The sequence below is a fragment of the Bufo gargarizans genome, chromosome 2 (assembly GCF_014858855.1).
Source record: "Bufo gargarizans isolate SCDJY-AF-19 chromosome 2, ASM1485885v1, whole genome shotgun sequence".
In the NCBI taxonomy this organism is placed as follows: domain Eukaryota; kingdom Metazoa; phylum Chordata; class Amphibia; order Anura; family Bufonidae; genus Bufo; species Bufo gargarizans.
Window position 1 is genome coordinate 173,410,520 of NC_058081.1, and position 22,218 is coordinate 173,432,737.

The following is a 22,218-nucleotide window of genomic DNA, read 5'->3' on the forward strand; positions in this document are numbered from 1 at the left end:
AGATTTAGCGGGATATAAATTTGAGGCCTAGTATTTAGGCGCTGGGTGACCGGTATGGATTTAGTGACAGAATTAGACTGGGATATGGCCAAAAAATAACCACACTATTGCTGGTTAAATGCACTTGGTGATGGGCGCAGCTTGCCCCTGATGTAGTATATGGCCAAAAAATGAACAGACTATTGCTGGTTAAATGCACTTGGTGTCACAGCTTGACCAACCACACTACTGAGGGTTAAATGCACTTGGTGACGGGCGCAGCTTGCCCCTGATTTAGTATATGGCCAAAAAATGAACAGACTATTGCTGGTTAAATGCACTTGGTGTGATAGCTTGACCAACCACACTACTGAGGGTTAAATGCACTTGGTGTGACAGCTTCACCCTGATGTAGGCTTTAGCCAAAAAACAACCACACCATTGAGGGTTAAATGCACTTGGTCGCAGCTTGTGCTGGCGCACCACAAGACACAAAATGGCCGCCGATCACCCCAGAAAAATGTGACTGACAAACGGTCTGGGCAGCCTAAAAACAGTGAGCAATTGAGGATCAGCAGCTCAATGATCCACAGCTGCAGATCGATCAGTTAATCAAGTCCTTTGGAGGAGTTAATCTGCCTAATCTCGCCCTACTGTCGCAGCCGCAACCTCTCCCTACGCTAATCAGAGCAGAGTGACGGGCGGCGCTATGTGACTCCAGCTTAAATAGAGGCTGGGTCACATGGTGCTCTGGCCAATCACAGCCATGCCAATAGTAGGCATGGCTGTGATGGCCTCTTGGGGCAAGTAGTATGACGCTTGTTGATTGGCTGCTTAGCAGCCTTTCAAAAAGCGCCAAGAAAGCGTCACAAAAGCGCGAAGAAAGCGACGAACACCGAACCCGAACCCGGACTTTTACGAAAATGTCCGGGTTCGGGTCCGTGTCACGGACACCCCAAAATTCGGTACGAACCCGAACTATACAGTTCGAGTTCGCTCATCCCTACTAATGACCCCAACAGCGTGTAAATTAATGTGGTAGTAGATTCCACAATAGTTGGTAGAGATGATTGTCATTACTGTCATACAGTTATGGTGAAACAGATGGAAAAGGCTTATTTAAAATTGAATGCAGAAGATAAAAGATGTATTAATATAAAATAAAAAATTTGAGATGGAGTCTCAATTAGAAACTAACTTCACTAGGGAGGGAGGTATAGGATAAGCACATGACACCTATACCTTCTCCTCCCCCGCTGAAAAAAAAAAGCTAAAGTTGAAAAGAGGATAGCTTCTACAAATGGATAATAATTTAATAATAATAATTTTTTAAATTTGAGAGCAAATTTCTAAAAAATTCAATTCTGCTGATTCGATCCAGATTTATTTGTGGCGAATCACGTATAAAAATGGCTATTTCTGGCTGCAGAGAGCCTTTATAGTGGCGTAGAACACTGTGCCTTGCTGTAACACGCATATGGAGTCTGCTGTGGTAGTGAAACAGTACTGTGAGTCAGTTTGACATGTAGATGACAGGCGTCACTCTTAGAATCACTGCACACTGCACTTACTTGGGCAGTTACGGGGCCAAAACTGACCAAATAACTGAAGTGTGAACTCAGCCTTACTTGGCAATATTAGCGTCAAGAAGAAGCGCACTCCTTTTACACTGTCGGCAGCTGATTCCACATATATGTCTACAGAACCTGCACTTTTAAATACTTATACAAGTAGAGCTCCCCCCGACAGAGTGGAGAGGGTGTCAGCAGTAAGTTTATGTTGATTTTTTTTCCACTAGGCTTCTAGATTCAAGTTTCTGTTGATAAGATGGAACTCCTCCTACCCCTTTCTGCCAAAGCAGCCATGGCAGAGGAATGTGAGAGCAGAGGGCCCCCCCCCCCCCCGGTAAGTGGATGGACGATGGCGCAGATAGGCAGTGGCCAACTGACTACATATAATGTCTCTATAGTAGTTCAGTTTGTCCTCCCTCTAAGCGGGTGCAAAAAAGGCCCCCATTTTGGACTGGTAGCGAGGGTCCAACAAGGTGGAGAGCCAGAAGTCATCCCTCTGCCAAATGGTGACAATTAATCTGTCACTACGCAAGCAAATGAGCATGCATCAAGCCATTTGTGCAAGTGACTCGGAGGGACTCCCTGCCTCCATCTTCACTGCATACTGCCACGGTGTGTCTGGGTCCTCTGCCTCATCGCCCTGCAGCTCCTCTGGCTGTCCCTGCTCCTCATCTCCTGTTATCTGTGTAGAAAAAAACACCCATTTCTGTACACATTGCTTGTGCTCTAATGTCCTCCTCCTCCTCCTCCAGTTCAGCCGCCACAGGGCTCATATGGCCGTGAGATCTAGGCGCCACATCTCCAGTCCACTGACCAGCCAGATTTACCAGCATCCGTTCCAGGAAATGAAGCAGTTGAATGACGTTGTTCTTCCCGTAGTCCTGGCGACTGACAAATAACGTGGCCTCCTCAAAGGGCCTGAGCAAACGGCAGGTGTCACGCATGAACTGCCACTGGCTGACATCGAAGTTACACAGGGGAGTACTCCTGTCTGCTTGAATCATCAAGAAATTGTTTATGGCCTTTCTCTGTTCGTCCAACATATGCAGGGTGGAATTCCAACAGGTGGGAAAGTCGCATATCAGTCTATGTTGGGGGATGCCGTTCTGCCTCTGCAGCTCAAGGAGGGTATGCTTTGCAGTGCACGAGTAGCTGAAGTGCATGCAAAGTTTCCTGGCCATTTTTATGATGTCTTGCAGATGTGTGGAAGACTTCAGGAACCGCTATACAACCAGATTGAACACGTGTGTCATGCAAGACGCATGGCTCAGCCGTACTTGACGCAGTGCCGACACATGTTCTTCCAGTTGTTGGTCACAATGGTTCCAATTTTGAGTTGTTGCAGAGGAAGCCAGGATTCGATTTCTTGATGAAGGACATGGAGCAGTTCCTCCCCTGTGTGACCCTGTTCCCCAGGCAAACTAGGTTCAGAACAGCGTGACACAGCCGTGCCCTGCACATGTGGTGTGCTGGAGGGGCACTGTGAATTGTCCCTGCAGTGGAGGCTGAGGACATGGTGGAGGATGAGAAGCCAGAGGCGGACATTTTTGCAGGACCAGCGGCGTGAAAACGTGAAGGCGAAAGCGGCGTCACCTGGCCAAGTTGCTGGTGTGGCTGTGCAGGAACCATATTCACCCATTGGCAATAAAGGACGTGAATTTTCCCTGACCATAGTTATAGCTCCACACATCGATGCTGCCGTGCACTTTGGCAGACACCGACAGGCTCAAGGACTGGCCCACCTTCTGTTCTACATACGTGTGCAGGGCAGGTACTGCCTTTTTGGCAAAAAAATGACGGCTTGGGTCTCTGTTCCTCGACTCGGCACAAGCCATCAGTTCTCTGAAAGGTGCAGAGTCCACCACTTGGAAAGGGAGAGACTGCAGCACCAGCATCTTGGCCAGGAGCACATTTAGCTTCTGCGCTGTTGGATGAGTGCAAGCATACTGTTGTCTGTTGGCAATCGCTTCAGTGATCAATTGCTGACAGAATGACTGATGAGGAGTAGGAGCAGGAGCATCAGGCCGAGCAGATGATGGGAATGACAGACAGCCCCCTTTAGCTTAGGTGGTGGAGCCTTGACTTCCTGAAATCAGGTGCGGGCCACTGGGTGATGCAGAGGTTTCTGCGGCCGGCTGGACCACCACATCGGAGGAACAGTTCTCCCAAGCCACTTTATAGTGACGCTGCATATGTTGATGCAGGGCCGTGGTGCTTCACCTTCTGCCCACAGATTTTACAAATGGCCATGTTGACATCCTCCGGCGGCTTAACAAAAAACTGTCACACCGCCGAGTAGGTGATTTTACCCCAACACTCTGCACTGACTGACTGCTACAGCCGCTGCTTCCGTGAACCCTGCACCACTACTTTCCGGACAGGTAGGCTCCTGCAAAGCGGGTGGTCTACCCCGGGAACGTTTGGCTCCAGTCCTCCCACTGCTGCCATCCTGCTGACTCCTGGCCACACTAGCGACTTGCTGGCTCCACCACTGCCTCACGAGCAAGCTGCCACCCTCTTCTCCCGATGATGATGAAGCCCCTAATTCACCCGGCTCTCAAGTGCGATCTGCTACATCATCATCATCATCAAGTACTGTCTGCACATCACTGATGGATGACTGAGTCAACCATTCAAGAAACGCTGGGTTGCTGGTCAAGACATAACTGCTAGATGACACCGGGAGCTCAGGCCGCTCACTGCGACTCCTGCTGCCACGCCCCCTTACTCTGCTGCAACCTGTGCCTGCCCAGAAAAATGTAGGCCTCTGCCACTCCCCTGTGCAAGAAATGGCACTTCTCTGATATACTGTTAGGTCAAATAAATAAATAAAAAGGAAATTAAAACACCCCAAAAAAGTCTGTAATTTTCTCACTTCACCACACAATGGCTAATAATCCCTTTTTTCTCTTCACTAATACACGCCAAAAAGGGCTTTAGAACATATAACTGCACCTCTGAACGGCAAATAGGCCCTTATTTTTTTCCACTTATACAGTCGTGGCCAAAAGTTTTGAGAATGACACAAATATTAGTTTTCTCAAAGTTTGCTGCTAAACTGCTTTTAGATCTTTGTTTCAGTTGTTTCTGTGATGTAGTGAAATATAATTACACGCACTTCATACGTTTCAAAGGCTTTTATCGACATTTATGCAAAGAGTCAGTATTTGCAGTGTTGGCCCTTCTTTTTCAGGACCTCTGCAATTCGACTGGGCATGCTCTCAATCAACTTCTGGGCCAATTCCTGACTGATAGCAACCCATTCTTTCATAATCACTTCTTGGAGTTTGTCAGAATTAGTGGGTTTTTGTTTGTCCACCTGCCTCTTGAGGATTGACCACAAGTTCTCAATGGGATTAAGATCTGGGGAATTTCCAATCCATGGACCCAAAATGTCAACGTTTTGGTCCCCGAGCCACTTAGTTATCACTTTTGCCTTATGGCACGGTGCTCCATCGTGCTGGTAAATGCATTGTTCTTCACCAAACTGTTGTTGGAATGTTGGAAGAAGTTGCTGTTGGAGGGTGTTTTGGTACCATTCCTTATTCATGGCTGTGTTTTTGGGCAAAATTGTGAGTGAGCCCACTCCCTTGGATGAGAAGCAACCCCACACATGAATGTCCTCAGGATGCTTTACTGTTGGCATGACACAGGACTGATGGTAGCGCTCACCTTTTCTTCTCCGGACAAGCTTTTTTCCTGATGCCCCAAACAATCGGAAAGAGGCTTCATCAGAGAATATGACTTTGCCCCAGTTCTCAGCAGTCCATTCACCATATTTTCTGCAGAAGATCAATCTGTCCCTGATTATTTTTTTTTGGGAGAGAAGTGGCTTCTTTGCTGCCCTTCTTGACACCAGGCCATCTTCCAAAAGTCTTCGCCTCACTGTGCGTGCAGATGCGCTCAAACCTGCCTGCTGCCATTCCTGAGCAAGCTCTGCACTGGCGGCACTCCGATCCCGCAGCTGAATCCTCTTTAGGAGACGATCCTAGCGCTTGCTGGACTTTCTTGGACTCCCTGAAGCCTTCTTAACAAGAATTGAACCTCTTTGCTTGAAGTTCTTGATGATCCTATAAATTGTTGATTGAGGTGCAATCTTAGTAGCCACAATATCCTTGCCTGTGAAGCCATTTTATGCAACGCAATGATGGCTGCACGCGTTTCTTTGCAGGTCACCATGGTTAACAATGGAAGAACAATGATTTCAAGCATCACCCTCCTTTTAACATGTCAAGTGTGCCATTTTAAGCTAATCAGCCTGACATAATGATCTCCAGCCTTGTGCTTGTCAACATTCTCACCTGAGTTAACAAGACGATTACTGAAATGATCTCAGCAGGTCCTTGTCACGACCATGGTCATATTTTATGCACCTATGGATCTGGGTTCCTGTGTGTTTGTGTGTGTGCTGTGTCCGTTTATGTTTGGGTGTGGACACTTGCTTGTATTGCACGGGATCCAGTCAGTGTGTCTGTGGCAGGTAGGTGTGGAAGTTCTTTTCATCCTCCTGCCATATCCATGGGCTGTTCATGTTCCTATCCCCTTGCAGCTTGGCCACTTTAGACTCCTGTTTCTCCGCGTCATGGAGGAACGGGCTGTCTACCCAGCTCCTAGCTCAGGGATCTGCGGAGGGTGAATAGGGATCCGAGGTTCCTGAGCATGAGCCCTCCTACCTTCTAGGTCGGCTCATGTAGCTAGGAGTCAGGGTCAGATTAGGGAAGCTCTAGGAGGTGACCTGCTCCCTAATTCTGTGGTCCTGGCCAAGTAGCGACCGACCCTCTTCTGGCATCGCACGGCTGAGGGTTTTCCCCATCCTCAGCCGTGACAGTCCTTTAATGACAGCAATGAAATGCAGTGGAAAGTTTTTGGGGGGATTAAGTTAATTTTCATGGCAAAGAAGGACTATGCAATTCATCTGATCACTCTTCATAACATTCTGGAGTATATGCAAATTGCTATTATAAAAACTTAAGCAGCAACTTTTCCAATTTCCAATATTTATGTAATTCTCAAAACTTTTGGCCACGACTGTACAGTAGAACTAAGTGAAAGTAAGAGCATTTCCACACGCACAATGCAAAGGGAACTCAAGGGATTTGGACTGAACAGCTGTTTAGCCGTAAGAAAACCACTGATCAGTGAGGCAAACCAGAAAAAACTGCTTCAATTTGCTAGGGAGCATAAAGATTGGACTCTGGAGAAATGGAAGGTCATGTGGTCTGACGAGTCCAGATTTACCCTGTTCCAGAGTGATGGGCGCATCAGGGTAAGAAGAGAGGCAGATGAAGTGATGCACCCATCATGCCTAGTGCCTACTGTACAAGCCGGGGGGGGGGGGGGGGGCAGTGCTATGATCTGAGGTTTCTGCAGTTGGTCAGGTCTAGGTTCAGCAACAGTATGTGCTCCAAGAATGAGGTCAGCTGACTACCTGAACATACTGAATGACCAGGATATTCCATCAATGGATTTGTTCTTCCCTGATGGCACGGGCATATTCCAAGATGACAATGCCAGGATTCATCAAGCTCAAATTGTGAAATAGTGGTTCAGGGAGCATGAGACATCATTTTCACACATGGATTGTCCACCTTAATCCTATTGAGAATGTGTATTTATTTTTTGGGTGGAGACTTTTTTTGGGACAGGCAGTGTATAACTGCATCGCTGAATGGCAAATATATTTTTTTTGTTTTCTACTAATACACGCCAAAAAGGGTTGTAATTTTCTCAGTTCACCACACAACTGCAAAAACTGATTGTTCCTATTACCCAGGCTATAAACTCCTCTACTGAACACTGTTCTGCTTCAATACTGTGGAATGATTCCTCCCTATCCTTTCCCTGAACTTCTATACAGCAAAAAAGAAGTTATAAAGTATTTTCTAGCCCCTGCTGATGTCTCTACCTGCACTAAGTACACTGGAAAATGGCTGAATCCAAGATGGCTGAGGTTATTTATAGGGCTGTGACATCACAGGGCTGGCTGGCTGCTGATTGGCTGCATGCATGGCATTGTGGGTGATTCCTTGTTCCCAGAGGTTCTTGCTCCATGTCCTAACACGTGCAGCAGCCATTTTAGGAAAAGATGTCGGTGCAAATCGAATTTTTCTTCATCAACTTCGATTAGCTCATCTCTACTAAACCCGGCTCAAAATCAACAATAGACTACCTCAAAAGGCACAAGCTGAAAGTTTTACCATGGCCTTCACAATTACTGAAAATCTGTTGCTAAACCTCAAATGTGCAGTGCATGCAAGACTGCCCAGGAATCTCACAGAACTGGAAAGCTTTTGCAAGGAAGAATGGAATAAAAACTCACAAACAAGAATTGAAAGACTTTGGGCTGGCTACAAAAAGTGTTTACAAGCTGTGATATTTGCCAAGGAGGGTGCTACTAGGTACTAACCATGTAGGGTGCCCAAAGTTTTGTTTAGGGTCCTTTTCCTTTTTCGTTATTTTGAAAATGTAAAAGATTAAAATAAAAAATAGTTTTTGCTTGAAATACAAAAAGGGAATATGTCATCTTTAACTTTATGTTTTTTGGAGATCACTTCTGTCATGATCAGTGTGGGGTGGAAACTCCACACTGAACACAGGAGGGAAGGGGAGCAGTAACTGGGACTGGAAACCAGGGAAAAAACAACCTCCTAGACAACCCAAATCTGGGCCCTAACTATCAATATGAATAGACTCTGAAGTTAGGAATATTCATATGCAGGATAACTAGGCCTTTATATTCCTATTAGGCCCTGTAAAAGGTTAGGACCAGAGACCCTGCTCAGTCAATCTCCTTGATTTCCTGACATCAGTCACCTGAGGGACTGTGACAACTTCATCTTCAACTTGCTCAACTGTTCACAGTAACAGTAATTTTTAATGGGGGTGCCAAACTTTAGCATGCCACTGTATATACAGTCAGGTCCATAAATATTGGGACATCAACACAATTCTAAAATTTTTGGCTTTATACACCACCACAATGGATTTGAAATGAAACGAACAAGATGTTTTTTAACTGCAGACTGTCAGCTTTAATTTGAGGGCATTTACATCCAAATCAGGTGAACAGTGTAAGAATTACAACAGTTTACATATGTGCCTCCCACTTGTTAAGGGGCCAAAAGTAATGGGACAGAATAAAATAATTATAAATCAAACTTTCACTTTTTAATACTTGGTTGCAAATCCTTTGCAGTCAATTACAGCCTGAAGTCTGTAACGCATAGACATCACCAGACACTGGGTTTCATCCCTGGTGATGCTCTGCCAGGCCTCTACTGCAAATGTATTCAGTTCCAGCTTGTTCTTGGGGCATTTTCCCTTCAGTTTTGTCTTCAGCAAGTGAAATGCATGCTCATTCAGGTCAGGTGATTCACTTGGCCATTGCATAACATTCCACTTCTTTCCCTTTAAAAACTCTTTGGTTGCTTTTGCACTATGCTTTGGGTCATTGTCCATCTGCACGTGAAGCGCCATCCAATGAGTTCTGTAGCATTTGGCTGAATATGAGCAGATAATATTGCCCGAAACACTTCAGAATTCATCCTGCTGCTTTTGTCAGCAGTCACATCATCAATAAGTACAAGAGAACCAGTTCCATTGGCAGCCATACATGCCCACGCCATGACACTACCACCACCATGCTTCACTGATGAGGTGGTATGCTTAGGATCATGAGCAGTTCCTTTCCTTCTCCATACTCTTCTCTTCCTATCACTCTGGTACAACTTGATCTTGGTCTCATCTGTCCATAGGATGTTGTTCCAGAACTGTGAAGGCTTTTTTAGATGTCCCCTTCTTTCTATGATTACATGCCCCTGACTGGGTGAGTTGACAGAAACAGATTCCAAATGCAAATAGCACACTTGAAATTAACTCTGGACCTTTTATCTGCTCATTGTAAGTGGGATAATAAGGGAATAACAGACACCTGGCCATGGAACAGCTGAGAAGCCACTTGTCCCATTACTTTTTGTCCCTTAACAAGTGGGAGGCACATATGCAAACTGCTGTTATTCCTACACCGTTCACCTGATTTGGATGTAAATACCCTCAAATTAAAGCTGACAGTCTTCAGTTAATGCACATCTTGTTCGTTTCATTTCAAATCCATTGCCATGGTGAATAGAGCCAAAAATGTTAGAATTCTGTCGATGTTCCAATATTTATGGACCTGACTGTATAAATCCCATTACTTAATGTAACTTCTTTGATGGATAAATGTCCTCAACTTTAGTATTGTTTTACAGGAACTTCTTTCTATATAATTGCTGGTTCTATAGGAGGGGTTATTGCAGTTCTTGCCATTTTATTGCTGTCAATTTTTTGCATCAAACATCGAGGTAAGATTATGAATTAAGCATATAACTGCTGGATTGATAGGTTTGCAGGTTGGAAGGTAGATGGATGGTTGATAAATGGATGTACAGTTGAATGGATAGATCTGTTCTTTTTCACTGTTGTTAGCAGGAGTGCTTCCCAGTCAACACAGATACATAAGACACAAAAACTGTTTAGGAACTTACTAGACAGCAGGATTTCTCACCTATACAAAATATACACATTGGAATTTTCAATGGCAGTCATCTTAAAGCCAAAACTTGTCAAATCTGTACCTGGTACCTTACTGCCTATTTAAAGAAGAACCTATTCTCTGACCTGCTAGAAGGTACATGGTATAATCTGTAGTGAATGTAATCTTCTCATCATTGTGTGTATTTACGAGTTATACCCAGTGGCGTAGCGTGTGTGTGTGCGTGAGGGGCGTTGCCTTAGGCACAAAATTGAAGGAGGCGCCAGCAGGGCTGCATCACCAATTAGGGGAGGTGAGGCGATCGCCTCAGGCGGCGCACGCCATTATGGAAGAGCTCATCTCTATAGTCATCTGTATCTATACAGATCGATGCTGCGGGGCAGGGGAGAGGTGTCTCCCTTCACTGTTACTCTGACCCTAAGTTCACACCTGAGCGTTTTACAGCGCGTTCAAACGCGCTGTAAAACGCTCAGCATGTGAAAACCAATGCTTCCCTATGGCCCTGGTTCACACTTGAGCGTTTTACAGCGTGTTTGAACGCGCTGTAAAATGCCCGACGCATAAACAAGTTCTTGAGCTTTTTTTGGGGGCGTTTGTCGCGCGTTTTGGCCCATAGACTCATTGGACAAACGCGCGTTTACTATTGCAAAAAAAGTGCATAAAAACGCGCGACAAATACGCGCGTAAAACGCGCGTCTCAGAAACGCTCAGGTGTGAACCCAGGGTGATAGACTGCCATCTGAGGCCGGTGCATCGCGGGACACAGGCCAGAAGACCTGCATCACCTCGCTGCCAGCCTGATGGAGGTAAGTATGTAAGTTTATTTTTTTTATATGGTACAATACAGGAGAACAGCGCTGTGGGGGCACTTGTTACTGGCACATGATTGGGGGGGGCACTTGTTACTGGCATATGAGTGGGGGGGCATCTATGGGGGGCACTTCTTACTGGCACATGATTGGAGGCATCTATGGAGGCACTTCTTACTGGCACATGATTGAGGGGGCATCTAAGGGGCACTTCTTACTGGCACATTATTAGAGGGCATCTATGGGGGCACTTACTGGCACATTATTAGGGGGCATCTATAGGGGTAATTCTTACTGGCACATTATTAGGGGCACTGTGGGGGCATCTTTGGGGGCAATTCTTACTGGCACATTATTGGGTGACACTATGGGGGCACTTTTTACTGGCATATTATTGGGTGGCACTATGGGGGCATCTATGGGGCACTTCTTACTCACACATTATTGGGGAGCACTATGTGGGCATTTACTGAGGCCACAAAGAAGGGGTATTTTATATGGGGACTCTGTATAGGGGCATTTTATGCTGGGACACATTATGGTGGGTACTATGGGGAGAGGAGTACTATGGGGTCATCTATGGGGGCACTAAGAAGGGGTATTTTATAATTGCAAATTATGGGGGACACTATATAAGCGTATTTTATGCACTGGCACACATTATAAGGGGGCATTTTTTGTACTGTCGCATTATAAGGAGAATTATTACTACTGGGGGGCATTATGGTGGGCTTTATTACTACTGGGGGTCTATGGGGAAGATAATTACTAGTATGGGCACTATGGGAGCATTATTACACTATGGGAGCATTATTACTTCTGGGGCTCAGTGGGGACATGTTGCGAGCACTATTACTACCATGTGTGCTCTAGCAGAGAATTATTACTATTGGTGGGACTTTTGGGAGCACTATTACTGTGAGGGCACCTTGGCACAGTATCAGCTTACCACAATAATTTTTGGGAGATGTTATATTTACACTATTAGTGTCAGGGGCACTATTTGCTGGGCACAGTTATTTTAGGGCACTGTGTGCCAATAATTATTGAAGGGCACTATCTGTGTGGTACTACTATTATCAGAGGGTTTATCTGTTTCTGTAGTATAATATTGGGGAGCACAGCGGCACAGTATTGGGGGTGGTAGGATCATTTGTCCAGAAGATGGGAGGATGATGGAAAAGTAGTAAACTAAGATTTCTTTTTTGTCAAACTGCAGAGACGAGAAATGGCTGAAAAATGGTGGTCTAGTCTGAAGGTCTGAGAGGAAAAGATGAGGAAAGAGAACATCTACATCAAAGGAGGTGTCACTGGATGTAAGAGGTATGTGGCGCTGTATTACCCTGTATGTTCTGTAGTGATGGGAGGGTGGATATAGAATTTGGCCCACACTGTAGCAGCCTGGCCCCAGACTTCAGGTCACACTGTATGTCAAGCATGTCAAACTCAAAGGCTAACATGGGCCAAAAAAACAAAATTTAAGTTTATGTGGGCCGCAAAAAAAAAAAAACGCCTGGCCGTGCGGAGGCGTGCGGATCCGTCCAGACTTACAATGGAAGTCAATGGGGACGGATCCGTTTGAAGATAACACAGTATGGCTCAATCTTCAAACGGATCCGTCCCCCATTGACTTTCAATGTAAAAGTCTGGACGGATCCGTTCAGGCTACTTTCACAGTTAGAATTTTTTTTACAATATAATGCAGACGGATCCGTTCTGAACGGATCCACCGTCTGCATTATATGAGCGGATCCGTCTCAGACGGATCCGCTCTGAACGCAAGTGTGAAAGTAGCCTTAGGGGCGAGAACCTGGGATCTTTCATCCCTTGTCCTATTCAGCTCTATCAGGGTGAATAGGACCTCACACTGTCCCTGCTGCTCTGTGCCTTGTGCACACAGCATCAGGGATGTTACCATGGCAACCAGGGCTTCTGTAGCGTCCTGGCTGCCATGGTAACTGATCGGAGCCCCAGGCTTACACAGCTGGGGCTCCGATCAGAAGCTGCCACTGCACCACCAATGAGGGGGAGGGGAGAGGTCCCTGTGGCCACTGCCACCAACGATTTCAATACTGGGGGGGTTGAGAGGGGCTGGCGCACTGTGCCACCAATGAGAATAGAGGGGTGGAGGAGGGGCGGGCGCACTGCGCCACCAATGAGAATAGAGGGGGGGAGGAGGGGCGGGCGCACTGCGCCACCAATGAGAATAAAGGGGGGGGAGGAGGGGCGGGCGCACTGCGCCACCAATGATTGGACTATTTCCACACAGAGCGGCGCCCAGCACTCACCATTAGTCCTGGGCGCCGCTCCGTTCGCCCGCAGTGCCCCATTACTGTCTCCTCTCCTGCTCCACATGCTGCTGATTACTATCGGAGCGATGGGAGGAGACATCAGCTTCACTAGTGGGCGTTCCTTCTTCCTGGCTGTAGCGCTGTCCAATCGCAGCGCAGGGAGAAGGAACGCCCACTAGTGAAGCTGATGTCTCCTCCCATCGCTCCGATAGTAAGCAGCATGTGGAGCAGGAGAGGAGACAGTAATGGGGCACTGCGGGCGAACGGAGCGGCGCCCAGGACTAATGGTGCGCCCGTCCCTCCTCCCCCCCCTTTATTCTCATTGGTGGCGCAGTGCGCCGGCCCCTCCTCCCCCCCTCTATTCTCATTGGTGGCGCAGTGCGCCCGCCCCTCCCCCCCCCTCTCTTCTCATTGGTGGCAGCGGCAGCAGCACAGGGGGAGGGAGGACAGCTTCCTTCTCCCTGTGCTGCTGAGAGAACATGAGCGCGCCGATAGCAGCGCGCTCATGTTCAGAAATACTTGCCGGGCCGCAAAGATATTCATTGCGGGCCGCATGCGGCCCGCGGGCCGCATGTTTGACACCCATGCTGTACGTGTTCTGAATTCTGGGGCCTCACACCCATCTACTACATTATCTGTACTCAGAGAGTTATCACTGTGTTATCTGTGGTGTTACGTAGGACTGCAAATGATATCTAATACATTATTTGTAAAAAAGAGCGTGGCCTCAATACTTGGCTTGCTTCTTGGCTGTGTCATGTGACCAGCAATCAGACTCTCCAAATAACACAGCATCTTATGTGTGGACAGGAAGTCAGTTTCTCTATGTATTCCTACGGGAGCCTCAGTGTCAGAATGAAAGGAGAAGTAAGGCTGGGTTCACAAAAAATGTATACGTTAAATGGATGCCTCAGACTGATGCCATACAGTGGCATCCGTTTACCATAGTGTTCCATTGTAAAAAAAATTTTTTATTTTTTTACTGGATTGTGCAAGATACAAGAACATGGTGCGCTGTGTTTTTGTATAATTTTTTTTTTTCAAACGTATATGTCAAACGTCATGTGAACTCACCCTAACTGACTTCCTGTCCTGTGTCAGTTGGAGATCAAATAGTTGGTCACATGACACAGCTAAAAATTACAAGGTAGGAGATAACTCACAAATACAGTCACTGATGAGAAGATTACATTCACTACAGATTACATCATGTACCTTTCCAGCAGGTCAGAGAACAAACCTTTTTTGTGGGAGTGCTCCTTCAACACTATATGACATATGTATTGTTTTACTCCCTTAGACACCAAGGCTAGGTATGACTGCTATATCTGCAATAGCTAGAGCGACCCTGTAAATCATACGATTCATTCTCAGTTCTGCCCTTAAACGGGTTGGCCCATGTGGTAAATTAGGGACATATCGCTAGGATATGCCACCAATGACTGATATTTGAGGGTCCCACATCTGAGACCTACGTCTAGCTCTAGAATGGAGCCTGCAAAGTGAAGGAGAGTGGACCATGCATTCACGGCTACCGTCCATTCTTTTCTATGGGAGTGCTGAAAATAGCTGAGCGGCATGGTCGCCTTTTTCTGGAACTCGCATAGAAATGAATGGGAAGTGCACTACGCACGTGCAGCCAGTGCCAGACCTTGGTTATTTTTGGCAGTCCCATAGAAATGAATGGATGGTGGGTGTGCATGCGCGGTCCTCTCTTCTTCACTTTGTGGGCTCCATTCTACAGATACAGTAGGTGCAGGTCCCAGAGGTGGAACCCCCACCTATCAAACATTGATGGAATAACCTATAAAATGTAAAAAGCAGTATTATCTGATCATAATCTAAACCTAAAATCCCATACTGCACAGTGGCTCCGTGGTAAGCACTTTCACCATGCAGCATTGGGGTCCCAGATTCAAATGTGATCAAGGGCAACTTCTGGAGTTTGTGGGTTTCCTCCGAGTTCTCCGGTTTCCTCCCACACTCCAAAGACATACTGATAGGGAACTTAGATTGTGAGCTTCTTTGAGAGTGATGATAATGTCTGTAAAGCGCTGTGGAGTATGTCAGTGCTACAGTATATAAATGAGTCAAATAGATACTGCAGGAAAAAGGAATGGCAAAATACTTTTAAAAAACTCCAAAACTTTTTTTGCTTATATTACTAACCCACCACCATTACCCTAGCAGTATTATTTGTTATACCCTAACTCAGTTGAATCCAAAAGATATAATGTCTCCCCTATCTAAAAGGCCAGGAGTGCAGATATATAATAGGTGCAATGATTTGCTGCAGTTATATAAATCCCGGACTCAAATTGCTTGTGTATACTATCTGTGTAATCTCCAGTATGAGATGTAGCTTCACACTGGTCTCCGTGCCTCCTATATGTAATAGCTAGGGTGGCAGAGGACAGAGAGACAGAAAACCAGACTGTTCCGCCTAAAATCAGATGTCGGGCCACCCTAGTAATAGCTGACAGGGCAGAGTTGGCAAAGAGGCTCAAGCTACATCCCATAAGAAAACATGGAGATGTTCTGTCATGGCAGCTTACACAGAGCAGTGCAGTGTGATGAGATTCCGCAAAGCCAGGCATGATGGGAAATGTAGGATTCATTAGGAAAACCTTATCTTGGGGAGAATGAATCAAGATGGCTGACCACTCACAAATTGCAAATGAAATAAAACAGGTATACAAAAGTCATACACACGAACCTCTACCTTATTATTTAATAAGGGCTTATTCTGCACTATATGGGCAAAGAAAAAAAAAATCGGGAGAGCTTCATTAAACTAAAAAAATAAAATAAAAAAAAATCCAGGTTTAGAAATATTCTTTTTTCTCCTGTGTATAACATTGATATAGACCACTGTGCTACATAGATACACTGACTGAAGATCTTAGCACGCTAATGATACAATGGAACATTATACTTTTTTTTTTTCCATAGGCGAACAGATGAACATGCAAAGAAGGTAATAGATAATTTTTATTTTTTAGTATGTCGATAAATGTATTATTTATTTTTTTTTTTTAATTAGGAAACTACAAATGGGTGTTTGGCCATGATATTCCATGGAAAACTGCATGGTAGTACCACATCTCTATGGCTCCTTATGCCGTTCTCACTGTTTAGTGATGGAAAGCAGTTTATTGAGTTGTATACAGTGTCTGCAGTCACTTAAGTGTACGGCTACACAGCAATTTTGACTGCAACAGTTGTTGAGCAACCAACGATTGCAGTAGGAATAATAGGGGTCGCTGTGTGACTCGCACGCTTGCTGCGATCGCGAAACACAAATCACAAAAAATCCAGCAATGTTCGATTTATTTTTTTTTTTTTTTGTGATTCATGTGTCGTGGTCGCAGCAAACGTACGAGTTTCGCTACAACCCTATTCATTCCTATGGCAGCATCGCGATCTTTGGTTGTGCGACACCTGTTGTGGCCAAGATCACCATGTAGCCGAATCCTAAATGTGACAAGGCAGAGAGAGCAGTGGTTACAGCCTCTTCATAAATGCACAGGACTTATTAGCATACGTGCAAAGTATTCTTTGTTTAGGGTCAGACAAATAGCACATTTTTCTCTGTTTGTCATTTGTCTTGTGATCAAGTAGATGATCAGATTTATCGACTGGCATTAAACGTATGGAGCTTTTTCTGAAATATGTATGGTTTCTGCTTGATGTTCTGTATAGTAGGAGGAAGTAAGCTGGGCGGTAACCTACGGCAAGATAGAGCTTCTTGCACACAAGTGCCTGTAACTTCCTAACCATTTGACTGATGTAATGCACCAGAAACTGAACTTTTCAGGAGTTTGAAATAAATTCCCTGAAGAGGTTTGGGGCTTGTTTTTATGATTGCAGGTTCAGACTACATAGCGTTCAGAGGCTTAAATACTACCATAGCAGCTGCTATGGGGCCCACGGAGCCTATGACAGAGGCCCCTAACAGAGTCTTCAATGAGGTTGTGCATAGAGGCTAACACCTTCTATTTTTTTTAACATGTTCACCATGGTCCCATTTAAAAGCTTGATTTGGGGCCCTAACTTTCCTAGTTATGATGCTGATAGCATTAATTGACAGATTCTATTCCAGTTAGTAATATAGAAAATGTCATCCTAAATTACACTGCACTGTCCTTTCATGTCCTTCACTTGTTTTATCATTTTAGATTACTGTATTTTTACTGCATTTAATTCTTAATGGGACGTCAAAAGGCTTTTTTTTTTTATTATGCCACAACTTGTATATCTATCATTTAGACCTCATGCACACGACCGTTGTTGTGTTCCGTTCCGCAAAATGGTGTTCCGTTGTTCCATGATCCGTTTCCGTTTTTGTTTCCATGTGTCTTCTTTGATTTTTGGAGGACCACCAGACATAAAGGAAAGTAAAAAAAGTCTAAGACAGGTTTGCCATTCAAATCATATAAAAGAAAAAACGGGCGCGGACGCGGATGACAATCTTGTGTGCCTCAGCGTTGACTTGAATGGGTTCGCAAACCGTTTTCCGTGAAAATAATAGGACAGGTTTTGACAGACTGGAACCACGGATCACGGACGCGGATGACAAACGGTGCATTAGCCGAGTTTTCAACAGACCCATTGAAAGTCAATGGGTCCGCAGAAAATCACGAAAAACGGCACAACGGACACGGAATAAAACAACGGTCGTGTGCATGAGGCCTGAGGCTGGGTTCACACCTGAGCGTTCTACAGCGCGTTCCTACGCGCTGTAAAACGCTCAACAGGCAAGAACCAATGATTCCCTATGGGAATGGTTCTCACCTGAGCGTTTTACAGCGCGTACGATTGCGCTGTAAAACGCCTGACGCCCCAAGAAGTACATGAGCTTCTTTGGGGCGTCTTGTCGCGCGTTCCCGTTCATAGACTTCAGCGGGAACGCGCGACAATAGGTGTTCGCTTGTCTTTGTATGAGCGATTGCAAACGCCCATACAATCGCGCATACAGAGCGCTCCATCGCGAACGCTCAGGTGTTAACCCAGCGTTAGAGTGCCGTTGGGTATTATGTGGTTGTTGCTAAAATACTGTGGTACCTTTACCTTGTGTGTTAATCCAAATGGAATATGAGAGATCACGGCACTCAAATTATTTGCATGTTAGTGATATTTTATTCCATCCTTAAGGTGCACATATCTAAATTACAGCCATCGTTTCAGTCCGTCCCGACCTTGTTCACAGCCTGAATATAAAAGTAAATAATACAATGGTAAGTCATGCAGGACTATGAAAAAAATAAATCATACATGATACATAAATATGTTCTGTGGACCCAGTGGAGTGCATAGAGAAGTAAGGGCCCCATAGCAAGGATCAAACCAGGTCCCACACAGGACGGAAGGGTTTCTGCCTAAACCCTTTCAAATTGTTATAAAGTATATATACGATGATCATGTCTATAAACAATAGATGACTATGTAGCACATTATTTGACTTCTTATTGTACCTCTTATGAATTTTGTCACATGATTCATATAATTGTATACCATTTGGGTCCACACAACATATTTATGTATCATGTATAATTTCTTTCTTTCATAGTCCTGCGTGACTTACCATTGTATTGTATGTATGTACATTTAGGGCCCTGGAGCGATGGGCAAACATGGCGCCCACTAGCACGTGCAGCTGGCATCATAGAGCAGAGACAGCAGAGACCCGCGGCTAATTACCGCCACTGCAAATAATGCTGATCGTGGTGTTTACAGCCTTTAGATGCCGTGATCAAATGAGATCACGGCATCTAAAGGGTGACAAACCCTAAAGCGCTTCCTGGCTTCTTACTGGCATCCTCTGTGGCCAATAAGGATGTCGGTAAGTGAATTCAATGCCCCAGGTCTCGCTGAAGAGACCAAGGGTCTTGAAGCTGCAATTGTTATTTCGGCCACCAGGTGGCAGGACAACATAAGAAATTAGCAATTCTCAGTAATAAATGGATTTTAAAAATCCATGATTGTTCAGAATTTAAAAAAATTGGATTTTGTACGCTCAAATACAAGCTTCAAAATCATAACAAAAAAGTAAAAAAACTTAAAAACTATATACATTTTTTTTTAAAAACCCAAAAGTTTAAATCACCTCCCTTTCCATGTAATAAAAAAATAAATACATAAATAGCAAAAATTATAAACATCATGGGTATCACTGCAACTGAAAACGTCCGTACTATTAAAAAATAAACATAAACGGAAAAAAGGGTCAAAATGGCCAATTTGCTATTTTTTCATTGCTTCTCTTACAAAAAAATGTAATAAAAAAAGTCACAGACACTCCAAAATGGTATCAATAAAAACTAAAGATTGTCCTGCAAAAAATGAGCCCCCACACAGCTCAGTAGATATAACTATAAAAAAAAGTTATGGGGGTCAGAATATTGTGAAAAACAAATTTTGTAAAAAACATATTTTTTCCACAAAGTTTAAATTTATTTTTACACTATTTAGACATAAAAAACCTATGCATATGTGGTATAATTATAATCATACTGACCCAGAGAATGAAGGGCACAGGTCAGTTTTCCTGCAAACCGAATGCCGTGGGAACAAAACCCATAAAACTGTGGAGGAATTGTATTTGTTTTCCACTTTCATCCCATTTGGAATTTTTTTCCCGCTTCTCACTACATTGTATGCCATAATAAATGTCGCATTGGAAAGTACAACTTGTCCTGCAAAAAATAAGCCCTCATACAGCTATGTGAACGTAAAAATAAAAAAGTTATGGCTCAAGGAAGATAGGGAAGAAAAATGAAAACGCAAAAATGAACAAACCTCCAGTATCCTAAGGATTAAGGATAAAATAAAATATCAATAACTTGCAAACAATTTGAGTGCAGCGATCTCTCATATTCTGGTTCTATTAAGAGATGAGCGAATTTCATATTTTGAAATTCGTTCACGCTTCATTTGGTGGTAAAAGCAGAATTGCGTTATGGATCCAGTTACCACGGACCATAACGCAATTCTATGACGGAATGCATGACAGAATGCCTTTAGAGGCATTCCGTTATTCATTCCGTCATAATAGAAGTCTATGGGCTGCAAAACGGATCTGTCCCGTTTCCGTTATGCAGAGGAGTCCTCTCCTGCATAACGGAAACGGGACGGATCTGTTATGCAGGCCATAGACTTCTGTTATGACGGAATGCCTCTAAAGGCATCACTGTACCGCAACCAAGTGGAGTGCCAACCATCTGTATTATATTAATCCAAATGGACACATATGTTCTGTTCTGGTTATATATGTATTTCTCTTTTTTATTCGTCAGTTCCCCTGTAGACCTCCCAGATGAATATGAATGTAAGTAATTTCATTCTAGAACTGATAACCTAGTATGTAAATGTTTCTATATCTACTAAACAATATATATATATATTGTTGGTACCCTTCTGTTAGGCCTATTGCACACAACCGTATGGATTTTTCAGTATTTTGCGGTCTGCAAAAAACGGATCCGCAAAAAATACGGATGACGTCCGTGTGCATTCCGTATTTTGCGGAACGGAACAGCTGGCCCCTGATAGAACAGTACTATCCTTGTCCGTTATGCGGACAATAATAGCACCGGTTCTATCTTTGAACGGAACGGAAAAACGGAAATACGGAATGCATACGGAGTACATTCCGTTTTTTTTGCGGACCCATTGAAATGAATAGTTCCGTATACAGACCATATACGGAACGCAAAAAATGGAATGGAAACTAAAAAAAAAAACATTCGTGTGCAAGAGGCCTAAAAGAGAGAAAAATCCACAATGGTCACTGAAATAACTTGAAACTGACAAAAGTAATAATAAATAAAAATTTACTGAAAATCAACTAATGAAAATCAGATGTTGCTTTGAATTGTAGTTCAACAGAATAATTTATAAAACAAACTAATGAACCTGGCCTGGCCAAAAATTATGCTACCCTTAGGCCTCTTTCACATGGGCGTTGCGGGAAAAGGTGTGGGTGCGTTGCGGGAACATGCGCGATTTTTCTGCGCGAGTGCAAAACATTGTAATGCGTTTTGCACGCGCATGAGAAAAATCGGCATGTTTGGTACCCAAACCCGAACTTCTTCGCAGAAGTTCGGGCTTGGGATCGGTGTTCTGTAGATTGTAATATTTTCCCTTATAACATGGTTATAAGGGAAAATAATAGCATTCTGAATACAGAATGCATAGTACAATAGCGCTGGAGGGGTTAAAAAAATAAAATAAATTTAACTCACCTTAATCCAGTTGATCGCGCAGCCCGGCTTCTCTTCTGTCTTCTTATTTGCTGTGTGCAGGAAACGGACCTGTTGTGACGTCACTCCGGCCATCACATGGTCCGTCACATGATCTTTTACCATGGTGATGGATCATGGGATGACCGGAGTGACGTCACCACAGGTCCTTTTCCTGCACACAGCAAATAAGAAGACAGAAGAGAAGCCGGGCTGCGCGATCAAGTGGATTAAGGTGAGTTAAATGGTTTTTTTTTAATTTATTTTTTAACCCCTCCAGCCCTATTGTACTATGCATTCTGTATTCAGAATGCTATTATTTTCCCTTATAACCATGTTATAAGGGAAAATAATAATGATCGGGTCTCAATCCCGATCGTCTCCTAGCAACCGTGCGTGAAAATTGCACTGCATCCGCACTTGCTTGCGGATGCTTGCGATTTTCACGCAGCCCCATTCACTTCTATGGGGCCTGCGTTGCGTGAAAAACGCACAAAATCGAGCATGCTGCGATTTTCACGCAACGCACAAGTGATGGGTGAAAATCGACGCTCATGTGAACCACCCCCTTAGAAATGAATGGGTCCTGATTCAGTACGAGTGCAATGCGTTCAACTCACGCATTGCACCCACGCGGAAAACTCGCCCGTGTGAAAGGGGCCTTAGCTCAATATTTTTTTGAACAACCTTTTGAGGCAAACCACTGCAAGCAAGTGATTTCTGTAACTCATTATACAGGTATTTTGGCCCACTCCTCTTGAGCAAACTGCTCCATCTGTCTCAGGTTTAGGCCTC

The 22,218-nt window shown here is 44.4% G+C and overlaps 1 protein-coding gene across 4 annotated transcripts in view; it reads left to right on the forward strand.

Annotated features, from left to right (window-relative positions):
- Positions 1 to 22,218, forward strand: part of LOC122927660 — a 73,565-nt gene that overhangs the window by 46,609 nt on the left and 4,738 nt on the right. For 3 of the 4 annotated variants that reach the window (XM_044279714.1, XM_044279716.1, XM_044279717.1), the window contains 3 exons: positions 9,800 to 9,892; positions 16,136 to 16,160; positions 20,479 to 20,510. In XM_044279714.1, coding sequence (XP_044135649.1) covers positions 9,800 to 9,892; positions 16,136 to 16,160; positions 20,479 to 20,510 — 150 coding nt within the window. The remainder of the gene's footprint in view (positions 1 to 9,799; positions 9,893 to 16,135; positions 16,161 to 20,478; positions 20,511 to 22,218) is intronic. The other variant, XM_044279715.1, reaches the window with a different exon arrangement.